Below are 13,308 nucleotides of genomic sequence, written 5' to 3' on the forward strand. Positions count from 1 at the left end.
TGAATTCCTGGACAATCTTCTTGCCTGTAAGATTGAAAGAATAAAAAATATAGTCTAACCCCTCCAAGGACCCCAAGCTAAAGGAGCCTTAACCCCCCCCCCCGACTAAGAACACCCCCACCCTAGTGACTTCTGACCGCCATTGCCACCCCCACCCAGGAGACCACGCAAATACAGACCTCTGAGACTATAGAGAAATGATTGGTTTGTGATTTGCGGGTGTTGCCATGATTGGCGGGCTTTGTTGTGAGTTATGTAAAACCTGTCCCGATTCTGCCCTCGTGGTCCGAAGCCCTCTACTCCAACATGGCATACAGGTTGTGGGCCCAAGCACGCTCGGAATAAAAATCCTCTTGCAGTTTGCATCAAGACCATTTCTCCTGAGTGATTTGGGGTGTCACCTTTCCTGGGAGGTGCGGAGAACCTGCAGTTTGAGGTCGGAGGATCCCTGACCCGGGAGTCTGGCCTTTCAAGATCTGAGGCTTAAGTCAGCACACTTAGACCAGGAATGATATTTATCCACTTATTTATTTCAGAGATTCTTTGTGTGCAGTCCTGGCTGGCCCAGAATTCTCAAATCTCCGAGTCACAGAGATCTCCCAGCCTCTGTTTCCTGAGTGCTGCCAAACTGATTCTTTTATGGAGCAAGGAAACAAAGAAAGCTAGCCACTTGCTTGAAATTCTAGTTCTTGAATGGCAGAGGCAGGGTGATCACTTGAACCCAGGAGTTCCAGGACAGTCTGGACAACAAAGACTTCAAAACAAGATTAAAAAAACTCATAAACCAGGGGGGCTGAAGAGGTGGCTCAGTGGTTAAGAGCACTGACTGCTCTTCCAAAAGTCCTGAGTTCTTCCAGAAGTCCTGAGTTCAAATCCCAGCAACCACATGGTGGCTCACAACCATCTGTAATGAGATTTGATGCCCTCTTCTGGTGTGTCTGAAGATAGTTACAGTGTACTTATAATAAGTAAATAAATAAATAAATCTTAAAAAAAAAAAAAAAAAAAAAACTCGTAGACCAAAAAAAAAAAAATACAGCCTTTTACCAGGAACACTGTCATGGTGAATTCCCTGACGCCGTGCTATGGGTTCTGCCTTCAGGTTCTCACGGAGTCCTCCTGACCCAAACCCCAACAATAAAGAAGGAAGCAAACACCTGGCTTGGTGTTTCAGGTATTTATTCTTAACATAAGCTGGGGCCCCACACAAATGAGGAGGGGAACTTTGTGAGTTTTGCTAAACTGACCTGTGGCCAAAGCAACAAAGCCAAAGGATGAGGGTCAGGGAGGTGACAGCAGCCATGAGGCCTGGTAAGGGGCGTGGAGGGGCTTTTGAGGCCTTCTGGAGGACCTGGCTATTTGGCAGCTTCAAGTGTGTGTCCAGTTGTTTGTCCTGAGGTTGAGGCAGCAGGTGGGAGTGGCAGGTGCTGCTCTGTGGCCGCTCTGGAAATTTGACCTCCACCGGGCTTTGCCCTAGGCTTCTGTCTCTCACCTGGGGGAGGGAGTCAAAAATGAGATACTCCAACAACCTACCAGTGAGCCACCCATGTGTGATAGGCAATCTTGATTGTCAGCTTGCCTACACCTGTAATCAACTAAAACCCAAACAGCTGACCTTGCCTGTGAGTGATTTTCTTTCTCTTTTTTTGTTTCTATTTTCTAGTCTGGGAGTTTCTCTGTGTAATTTGTTAACGACCTCCCCCCTCCCTTCCACTCCCTCCCTGCCCCCATCCTTCTCCCCTCTCTCTGTCTCTTTCTCTCTCCCTCTCCCCCTCCTCCCCCCTCTTTTTGTTGTTGTTGTTTTGGTGACAGGGTTTCTCTGGATAGTCCTGGAACTCAGAGATCCCCCAGCCTCAGCCTGCTGAGTACCGAGGGGCGTGGATTACTGTGCTGCCACCACCCAGGCTGGCCTCAAACTCATAGAGATCCATTTGCTTCCACCTCCCAAGCGCTGGGGTTAAAGGTGTGTGCCAGGACGACCAACTATTTTCTTTTTGTGTGTGTGTTTTTTTTTTTTTTTTTTTTTTTTTTTGGTAGTGGGATGTACCATGAATCTTGGCCACATCTTCTGGTGGCAACCCAATTAAAAGGATGTGGAAGAAGAAAGCTTTGGCTTTTTGCCTGCTTGCTCTCTTTCTTGGCGGGAAGTCCGTTTATCCTTAAATTCTTAAACAATATTAGAACCTACTTCTTTGGGATTCTGGTGGATACTGAGAACCAAAAGTTCTCCAGGAGTCCTCTAGGACTCCAGCACTGGTTTGGAACTGCTGAGGTATCCAGTCAGGTGGACTAAGTAGCCACTCCATTCTTGGCCTCCCGCTATTGTTGGCCTACCCGGACCACTTCCTGTTAACACCCCATATAGTCTCTATCAATTCTCTTCTTTTAGAGAGGCCCAACTAACACATTATCCTTTCTCCATAACTTGTGTACCTGTTCTACTTGTCTGAAGACCCGAAGCAGGTTTCCTCGAAGAACACCTTGAAGTTCTTGTTCATCCCAGCCACGACTCAGCAACTCCTCAATCAGCACTGGGTATGTAGACACATCCTCCAACCCCTGAGGGAACCTGTGCAGACAGCCACCCTGAGACCTCGGTCTTAATCCTGTTCTAGGCCCTGCTGTCCCATTAGCCTCAAGCATATATGGCTAAAGCTAAGGGTCAAGTTCTTTAGATTAGTGAATACAGTGTTAGAAAGGATGGATTCAACCTGTGGCTCTACCCACACAGATCTTAGGGCTAGGGAGTGGTACATGAATAGAATTCCTTTAACCTGGAGATGGGGAGAGAAGACAGGGCTGGAAGACCAGAACTTAAAGGTGAGCTCTGAAGGATGGTCAGACTTTTAGATGGGGAAACTGAGGCTAAGAGATTTGCTGCTGCTGCAGCCTAGCCCAAGATAAAGCCCAGGAGAAATACCTTCCAGATCCATCATAACTTCCACCGATCCCAATGAACTCAGACCCAATGACTGTCCTGATGTGGTCAAAATGATCTAGAAAGTGGAGGTTGGTAGAAGATTTAGCAATTGGGGGCATTTCTAATCTGAGCAAGTTTGGTCCTGCCCAGTTACCCTGCCCTCTGGGCTGTGGCAGCTGCCTGTACAGGACTCCTGCACGTGTATGAGTCTGAATGTAATGACAACCGGGACCAGGCTCCATTAGACCTTTCCCTTCCTCTAGGTCCCTTGAGGACCTTGTGGGGATTCTGCCCGTGCTGTCTAGAGGTATGGAAATTAACGGTGGTTCAAGGATTGAGAGCAAAAATGGAATTTAGAGGCATCAAACCCACCAGCACTGACTAGTCTCACATCCAGGTGGCAGTGCTGAGCTGAGTTTAAGGTCCCTGGAAGGTCTGCCATTGTCTACCATGTGCTAGAATGTTAGAGCTGTCTGAGAGCCCTGGTGGCTACAGTCCAAGTTGGAACTTCGAAAAGAGTTGAGGTGTGGGTGCAGCAGGGCTGGAGAGATGGCTCAGTGGCTAAGTGGTTGTCCTTCCAGAGGGTCCAGGTATAATTCCACTCTAATTCCAGGGGAGGTGACATCTTCTGTCCTCGAGACCTCCATGGGGCACCAGGGATGTACATAATACATATAAACATACATGCAGGGAAAATACCCACAAGCAAGAACTGGTTCTGGCTTTGGTTTTTTTAATTAAGAAAAGTTAAGGAGGGACTTACCTGCTACAGTGGACACATTAGCAAACAGACTGCACTGTAGCACCCCCATGGACAGTGTCACCATCACGATGCCACCATTCTTCTTCTACAAGGACAGACAAAAGGGCAGTCAGTCCAGCCCATTTGGACTGATAATATGCTTGCTTCCCTTGCTGTGGGGACCCTTGAAGGACAGCAATTCTGGAAGAACCTTTTCTCTGGGGTTTTGGAGGTCCCTGGGAGAAGTTGATTTGGGTCTGGATTTCAGGGGTGGAGGAGGCTTAACCAGCCTGATACTCAGGGTCAAGAACCTCCCAGACATGGCACCTGCCTGTAAGCCCACCGTTGGGAGGCTGAGGCAGAAGTATTATGAGGTCCAGGTCAGACCGATTTATGCAAGATGTTCTACCTCAAACAAACAAACAAGAATCTAATTCTTTGCATCCCTTTTGGAATTTTGAGACAGGACCTTGCCAAATAGCCCAAGAGCATGATCTTTGCCTCAACCTCTCAAGTGTTTGAATTACAGGCATATATTCTAATTATGCCTGGCTTTAAGACCCTCTAGATAAACCCTAATCCTAGCACCTGAGAGGCAGAAACAGGTAGACCTCTTTGAGTTCAAGGCCACCCTGGTCTACAGATCAAGTTTCAGAACACCCAGGGCTACATAGAAAAACCCTGTCTGGGTGGGAAGGGTGATAGACTCTTTGGATCGGTTGTTCTCAACCTTTCTAATACAATTCCTTATGTTCCCCCAACCATAAAATTATTTTCATTACTACTTCATGCACTAGCAAGAAGTAGCATAATTTCGTTACTGTTATAAATTGTAATATAATATTTTTTGGAGACTTGGAGACAGATTTGCCAAAGGATCTTGATCCCCAAGTAGACAGCTGCTGGTATAGATGAGTATTTTAGTCGTGGGTTGGAGGGTCACGGGTGGCACTCCACTTACCAGAAGCTGCAGTATGTCATCAGGAACATTCAGCAAATTGTCACACACTGCTCTAGCGGCTGAGTGGGAGAAGATCACAGGAGCCCGAGACACCTCCAGGGTCCGCTTCACTAAGGTGTCTGAGGCGTGGGACAAGTCTATCATCATGCCCAAGCGGTTCATTTCTTCCACTACTTTCTGCAGGGATAATTGGGTTTGGGAGGGAACAGAGTGTGTCAGGGAACAAAGGTGTGTTCAGGTATCTGTAGGAAACACATAGGGTAGAGGATATGGTTGGTACATACAAGAGTCCTCACCTCACCAAAGCTTGTCAACCCACTGACGTTGGTATAGAAATGGTGTCTGAATTTTGTAGCACTTTCTGCCCTGCAAGACAGACAAGTGAAAGCAAATCTTGCTGGCTATAGCTTAGCTATCAGTGACTGGGGCTCTGTTTCTCCATCCTACATCTAGAACAGATGAAGACCAACACCAGCTACTTTCTGGAAGTGTGAAGGACCTGGGAGGGGTCCAGCAGCCCCCAGTGGGCCCCTTTGACTTCATTTCCTTTGTCAGGACCATGGTGGGAAGGGCCTCACCATACCATTCCCTCACCACAAGTCCCATAGACCACCGGGGCCAGGCACTGTGCTCACCAGGGTGTGCTACAGGTGAAGGTAAGTGTCAGGTATCGCACTCCTAGCTCGTAGAAACTGCGTAACACAGCGAGACTGGTGTCCAATGAGTGACCGCCCTCTAAGCCAATGAGGCAGGCCAGTTTCTGAGTGTTATTCAGACCTAGAAAAGTTGGCGGGAGGGGTGGAGTCAAAGCGCCACATCCCAAAAAAGAACCACTGGAGTCAATCCCAAGCTATTTCCTGGCTCACCGTCAGCTGAGGTCACAAGCTCCAGCCCAGGGTAAGCAGAACACATGCGTCGAATGAGGTCAATCTGCTCCAGGGCGAAGCGCACAGCATCTCGATCCTGAGTTTGGCATGGGATGTAGGCTGACCAGAACTAGGAGTAGGTCCAGAGGTCCACAGTGAGGCTAGTACAGGCTTCAAAGCCTCAGGCCTGCCCTTCCTGCCTCAGCCCCCATAGTACCCATTTAAATCAGTGACTATCCATGGTACCCTTGTGATAATTAAGCCTGATAGCCAGTGAACATGCTGGGGACGAATGACACATAGCTGCTGTTTGTCCATGATCCTGTGTGAATGTCCCAGACAAGGTTATCATATCCTTTGTGGATCCAGTAACCCCACACACTGACAAGGGATTTTCTGATTATTTTATATATATTTCCACTGATCCTGAGCATCTAAGTAGCTTTTCTGTATTGGCCTTTAAAGTTTTTCTATGCTCTTGCATAATGGTGTATTGCATGCTCCAAATACCTAGTTATTGAGAGACTGGCCTACTCAGGTTTCTGTGGCCACAACATTCTTCATCATTTTGGAGTTCCATTACCTGGGCACCCACAAGGCCGTCCCTGAGCCTATCCAGGCTGGTCTGGCCACGGGTGAAATTGTGCAGATCCACATCCTGCAGCTTGTTCTGGAAAAGTTCTCTCAGGAGCAGAGGCAGGTCGTTGTGGCTGGAGATGTTGTGGTCAGCGTGAAAACATGGCCTCCAGACCAGAACAGTTTCATAGGCAATGGGCCCAAAGGGAGAGGAGGTACCCGTGTATGGCAAAAGGGAAGGTGTGTGTGTGTGTGTTTGGGGAGGGGAGCTCCTCGACAGTATAGCTTAGCCCACAAAGCCTCACACCCACCCATACGCACCCGTCCACAAGTGGGAAGTCTCGCATCAGGGCCAGTGCTTGCTTGCGAAGGCGAGGGTCCCTGGTCATGCCTGATGTGGTCGTATCGTTAGGAGTGCCTGGGGTGGTTATGGCACTGGAAGCTCCCGGTGAGGCTGGAGCACTGGAGGGGCCAGGAGTAGTCTGGGTGCAGGTTACCCACAGAGACGGAACTAGAAGTAGCACCCCAAGCAGGGACAGCCGGTGTCCCAGAGGCCGCAGGCTGAGCGCGCGTGGACCCTCAAGACCCGTGGGCAGCATGTTGCTCAGTCTTGAACACAAAAGCCTGAGAAGGGCAGGGATAGGGCAGAGGGCGACAATGGGGTTCGGACCTTCGATTCAGGGTACCTAGGACGTCGCCTCACTTGGAAGGGCTTCCAGTCACCCTGCTGTGCAACGGACGCTCTGGAATTTTCCACTCCTACAAGCGCAGTCGCTAGAGGGCACCACTGCCCTTCCGCTCCCCCAAGTAGAAGGGCGCCCCCTTGGGCCTGGCGGGTCTCTGCTTGCAACATACATCAGTTACCTCATTGCTGTTCCTTTGTGGCTTTGTTGAAGAAGTTGACTGGGAGGGCTGGGATGGATAACATCCAGAAGCCCAGAAATCTAACTAATCTCACTCCCGCCAGACCTATGTGTGTTAGTGCCTGAGAGTGCCCGTGCCCTCCGTGGGGTTAAATATTCACAGAATTGTGATATGGTTATTTCCGCTTAGAGAAGTGCATTAGATCTGTGTGGGGCTTGTTAGGTTTTTTTTTTTTTTTTTTTTTTCTAGTCTTATTTTTGTGGTGAGGTCTTGTTATTTTGCCTGGGCTGGCCTGGAACTTCTAAGCTCTATCTACCTCAGCAGTACTGCAGTCTTCTAAGGATACACCACCACTAACAGAAGAAAGGCTGCCTGGCCAGGTGTATCCTAGAAGTCAGAAGGCAAAGCAGGGCTGTGAGTTTGTAGCCAACTTGGGCTACATAGCAATACCCTACATCAAAAGAAAACAACAACAAAAACCATCAGGTCATGTGTAGTAACTCACATGCTTAATTCCAGTACTTAGAAGATTGATGCAGGAGGATTTCGAAGCATTCAAGGCCAACTTGTACCACACAGTTCCACGCCAGCCTTAACTATACGAAGATCCTTCCTGTCTCTAACCAACCAGCTGACAAAGAGCACGATTCTTTGTTGAGAAACCTGCACCTTTATTTGACAATGAGTTACCTTTTCTAAGTATCCCGCACCCTCCTGAACACATCTTTCAATATACACTAAAACCATTTCTTAATACATTTACAGAGACCCCGAGTTCAATTTCCAGCAACCACATGGTTGCTCACAACCACCTATAATGGGATCCAGTGCCCTCTTCTGGTGTGCAAGTGTATGTGCAGATGAAACATTTATACACAGAATAATAATAAATAATAATAAATTTCTACTGTTCTCACAAAGAAAATGAAGGGTATCAAGATGACTCCGTGGGTACAAGCATTTGTCATACTGGCCCAATTATTTACGTTTTATGTCCAGATGTTTTAAAGTTTATTTATTTTGCTTTTTGAGACAGATTTTTCCTGTGTATCCCTGGCTGTCCTGGAACTTGCTCTGTGAGTCAGGCTGACTTACTATCCCACTAAGTTGCATCCTATAATTTACTTAACTTTTTTCATTTTCTTTTCTTTTATATCAATATTTTTTATCTTATATGAGTATACTGTAGCTATTTTCAGACACACCGGAAGAGGGCACCAGATCTCATTACAGATGGTTGTGAGCCATCATGTGGTTGCTGGGAATTGAACTCAAGACTTCTGGAAGAGCAGTCAGTGCTCTTAACCACTGAGCCATTTCTCCAGCCCTCATTTCTTTCTTGTCTTGTCTTTTCTTTTCTTTTAATTTCATTTTATTAGTAGTACTATGTGTGTGAAAGAGAAGGGTGGGGTGCCTACATGCTGTGGCATTCAGATTGAGGTCAGAGGACACTTTTTGGAATCCTGTTCTCAGCTTCCACCTTGCCTGGACAGGATATTTTTTTTGTTTCGGTTCTGTGCTTCCAACCATTCTAGCTGGCTCCAACGCTTCCCAGAGACTCTGTCTCTACCTCCCATCTTCCTGCAAGCATGCTGGGATTGCAGATGCATGCCATTGCTTCTGACTTTAAAAACAGTGAGATTTGGGTCTGGGTGTTGGTGGCACATGCCTTGATCCCAGCACTAAGGAGGCAGAAGCAGGTGGATCTCTGAGTTTGAGGCCATTTGGGGTCTACAGAGCAAGTTCCAGGCCACCCAGGGCTGCATAGTGGGACCCCGTTTTTTCAAGACAGGTTTTCTCCGTGTAGTTCTGGCTGACATGAACTGAAATCACATTGCTTAGACTCCTTGCCAAAAAAAAAAAAAAAAAAAAAATCACTCACACCTGACACAGACAGACAGACAGACATTACAGCAGGGGGAGGGTGGGCCGTCTTTCCAATGTTCTGGCTCCTCTCATAGTCTCATGAGTGGCACCTGGTTCTGCTGGCCAGTGTCTTGGCTTTCACAGACTAGCTTTAGCATTCAGAGCATTTCCACCTGTAGGGCTGACTTAGAGCCCCATAACATGAATGTGGTGGCACATGCCTATAATCCCAGCACTCGAGGCTGAGGCAAAAGGATTGTCACAAGTTTGAGAACAGCCTAGGTTACATAGTAAGATCGTAAGTCCCAGCGCCATAAAGCCCCTTAAGTATCTACTTTCCACAAGCACCTGCCTTTTCCTTTGTTTTTACAGCCTAGGAAGGCACACACAGCTTTTGGAATTTATCTTCTGAGCTCACTTTGCTGTCATCTCTGTATCTTTCCAGCAGCTACACAATCACAAAGATCATGTCTATAATTGTAACAATGGGAAGGCTGGAGCAGGAAAAGTGTCTTGTGCTAGGAGACATTCTGTACTACCCAATGAGTTTAGGCCAACCCAGGAAATCAAAAATTAAAGGTAAAGATAACACTTTAAGAACTACTGATGGACAGGTCAGAACAAAGCCAAATTGGAGTCTGAGGCAAAAGGAAAAACTTTGTTCCAATAGGATGCACAGGCTATGTGAGTGTGGCTCGTCCATTAGCCGACCCCACCATCTATCTACTTTTGATTAAGAGTTTATTGAGATCTATTGTATGCTAACCAGTGAGCCTTAAGTAGTGCAGAAACTAAGAGATGAAACAGAGGGACATGATGGAGTTGTAATGTCAGACCCCTGGATTCAGAAGCAAGATGGCCGGAAAGTTTGAGGCCAGCCTACCAGCCTAGTCTATAAGCTGAGCTCCAAGATATCCAGGGATACATAGTAAGGCTCTGCCTTTTAAAAATTGTGTATAACTAGGGATGGGGCTCTCCGAGACTGAACCGACAATTAAGGATCTTGTGTGGGTCTGACCTAGGTCCTCAGTATATATTATGTAGTTTGGTGTTCTTGTGGGACTCATAAAAGTGGGAGCAGGAGCTGTCTCTGACTTTTTTGCCTGTTTTTGGGACCCTTTTCCTCCTACTGGGTTGCCTTGTCCAACCTTAATATAAGGGGAGGTGCCTAGTCTTATTGCAACTTGATATGCCATGTTTGGTTGGTATCTCTGGTAGGCCTGACCTTTTCTGAAGGGAAACAGAGGAGTGGATCTGGAGAAGGGGATTGGGAGGAGAGGAGAGAAGGGAAACTGGTCAGGATGTAGTATATCAGATAAGAATAAATATAAAGAAAAAAATAGGGTAATCAAAGTAAGTAATAGAATATGCAGGTACCTGCGATTAGAATTGTAGCTTATTAATACAGTACTTAAACAGCTTGTGCAAAGATCTGAGTTTGACCCTCAATAAAAGCAACCACACAGGCACACATGCTATTATTTCAGAAAATTATAGATACTATGAAAACAAAGTTCTGTGTGGTAGCTTATGTCTACCATCCCAGCACCTGTTAAGCCAATGGAAGAGAAACACTGAGAGTTCAAGGCTAGCTTGTACTCTGTGATGGTTTGTATATGCTTGGGCCAAGGAATGCCACTATTAGGAGGTGTGGCCTTGTTGTATTAGGTGTGTCACTGTGGGTGTGGGCTTTAAAACCCTCAACCTAGCTGCCTACAAGTCATTCTTCCACTAGCAGCCTTCAGATAAAAATATAGAACTCTCAGCTCTGCCTGCACCATGCCTGCCTAGTTGCTGTCATACTCCTACCTTGATGAAAATGGACTGAATCTCTAAACCTATAAACTAGCCCCAAACATATGTTGTCCTTCATAAGACTTGTCTTGGTCATGGTGTCTGTTCATAGCAGTAAAACCCTAACTAAGACAGACTCCATAATGAAGAGCCATATAGCCCTGTCTGCAAGAAAGAAGGATAAAAAGGAAAGAAAAATAAGTGGTCTGTTAGAGAAAGTGGTCGAGGGAAGGCTTCGGCAGAGATGGTAGTGAGGGAGTCAGGGGAGCTGGGGGAAAGTTTTCCTGGAGGAGAAAGCTTTCCGTGAGACGGAAACAAGGCTGACATATTTCAGCCGCAGTGGAAAGGACTAATATGACCAAATACAGAGGAAGAATGGTGTGACTGGAGTAGGTGCTGGGTGGGCGACAGCAGGCCTTGTCAGCCATGGAGAGTAGCGCTGTGCTTGTTTTAGGTCTGAAGGGAAGTGATAGGAGGAGAGAACTGATGTAGATGCTGGAAAGGTTACTCTGGCCGTAGTAAGCTTAGTAAGGTGGTGGATGTGACCAGGGTAGCTGCCATAAGTGAGTCTCTATATTTAGTACTAACCAGCCTGCCCCATAGACAGCATACTTGGCTTCAGGGACCAAAGAAGCAAGACTGATGCTTCTTCCTCAGGTCAGGTCAGGAAGTCCCTAGAAGCTAAGCTACAGTGTGGAGACAACAGCTCTTCTCAATGAAAGTCTCTATTAGCTTACCACAGTACCTCTGACAATTGGTGTGACAGAGATCAGTTTGTGGTTACTGGAAAGATCAGACATGTGGCAATTCTGAGACAGGAGAACAAACAAACACAAAACTCACTTAGGGCTCTTAAGAACAATAGATCTTGAACTGGAGAGATGGCCCAGTGGTTAAGAGCACTGACTGTTCTTCCAAAGGTCCTGATTCAAATCCCAGCAACTACATGATAGCATACAACCATCTGTAACAGGATACAATGCCCTCTTCTGTTGTGTCTGAAAACAGCTACAGTGTGCTCATATATATAATATAAATATATATATAAGTAAAAATATGTATTATATGTCTAATGTATAAAATATTATATATAATATATATAATAAATAAAACTTTTAAAAGATAACAGAATTGTAGTACTTCCTGTTTGTTATCTTCAACAAAATTTTTTTAAATCAATAAAACAAGACAAAAAACAAAAAATATCAAGGACAGAACCAGCAATCTTTTTCAGTATTAATTTTGTCCTAAGATTGATGGTGTAGGCGTTTAATCCCAGCACTCCACAGAGCAGTCAGTAGCAAGTGAAACTCTGGAGCTAGAGGTCAGTGAGATCTATATAGCAAAAGCAAAACAAAACCAATTTTGAGGAACTATTAATTCTTTAAAGAGGAACTATGAAGGCTTGACAACTGCAGGTAATAAGGAGTATCTTTCTAATGATAAGATTCAAATGATCAGTTATAAAAATTGGGCCACTGGACAGTGGTCCTGTCCATTTTAATCCCAGCACTAAGGAGGCTGAGGCCAGGGGATCGGGAGTCTAAAGTCAGACTGGTCTACAGAGCAAGTTCTAAGACAATCAACCAGGGAATGAATGAATGAAATTCAAATAAACAAATAAACAGGACAGAAAGATTGCTGGGGCTTTGAGGCTGCCAGCCTAGCTGAAAAGACAAGCTGTAGGTTCAAGTTGAAGAATAAGGTAGGGACAAAAAGGGTAGGGCACTGGCTGTTGTCTTCTGCCATTTGTCTCTGTGCTCACCTGCACAGGCACATGTACAGAAATCAACTTTATACAATACAAATAAATATATTACATTTACACGTGCATGTGTGAGCGCATGCACACACGCACAAGTTTGAGGCCACTTTCAACTATACCCTTTACTACATTGGGGCAATGTCTCAAAAAAAAAAAAAAAAAAAAAAAAGAAAGAAAGAAAGAAAGAAAGAAAAAAAAATTAAGATCTAGCTTGAATGCTTAGGGTTTCATTAAGTGTGGTTGAAACACAGTCTGAATGAACATGTCTTCAGAGGCGCTGCCAGCCAGGGTGGGACCAGTTCTTAACAAATCTATCTTACACTGTTTTTTCCAAACATACTCATTAAAGCTCAGGAAAGGCAAACCTTTAAAAACCCTTCTCATTTGTGGGAGGAGAAAATGAGGGGTCTCAACTGCAGCTAGCTCAAGGCTCTACCATTCTTATGGACATGGGCCACACATGCTGGCCTCCCACGACTCCCACGGGCTCCCCAGAGGCCAAGTCCTTTAACAGAGGCAGCCCTTCGAGGGGACCCAGAGCAGTGGCAGAGCAAGGCAGTGTCTGGGTGCCAAGCAGAGAGGTGGACCTCAGCCAGAAACAGAGAGGGATGAGAGGAAGGACTCAGGAGCACAGAGGAGAAAGCAGAAGTGACTGACGAGTTCTGGTTTTCCCTGCAGCGTCCGTGCCTCCCACAGCTCCTTCTTCCCCCGGATACTACCACGTCCTCTACAGAGAGTGTGCACAGGCCCAGATGGCCTGGCATGGAGAGACATACTGCCTGATTGGAGGCTACCGTGTCTATGGGGATGCTCCACTTCCCACACCTGCAAAGGCTGAGGAAGAGAAGCCAGCGCCCAGGCGGGCTCCCAAGAGACAGCGAGTTCAGGAAGAGTCGGACCAAGATCTAGGGTGTCCCAGGGCGAAGATTCCTCGTCTGAAATTGAAACATGGTG

At 46.3% G+C, this 13,308-nt stretch overlaps 1 protein-coding gene across 1 annotated transcript; it reads right to left on the bottom strand.

Annotated features, from left to right (window-relative positions):
• Positions 1 to 1,237: 1,237 nt before the first annotated feature.
• Positions 1,238 to 6,664, bottom strand: DPEP3 (dipeptidase 3; the record flags this gene model as incomplete). The annotated part of the gene is made up of 10 exons (XM_080937092.1): positions 1,238 to 1,492; positions 2,434 to 2,569; positions 2,921 to 2,996; positions 3,684 to 3,768; positions 4,624 to 4,800; positions 4,920 to 4,989; positions 5,259 to 5,400; positions 5,490 to 5,619; positions 6,073 to 6,199; positions 6,387 to 6,664. 10 exons carry the CDS (start codon positions 6,662 to 6,664, stop codon positions 1,238 to 1,240), a joined length of 1,476 nt encoding a protein of 491 aa, XP_080793218.1.
• Between the last annotated feature and the right edge of the window lie 6,644 nt (positions 6,665 to 13,308).

Source organism: Micromys minutus (genome assembly GCF_963924665.1).
Source record: "Micromys minutus genome assembly, chromosome: 24".
NCBI classification, from domain to species: domain Eukaryota; kingdom Metazoa; phylum Chordata; class Mammalia; order Rodentia; family Muridae; genus Micromys; species Micromys minutus.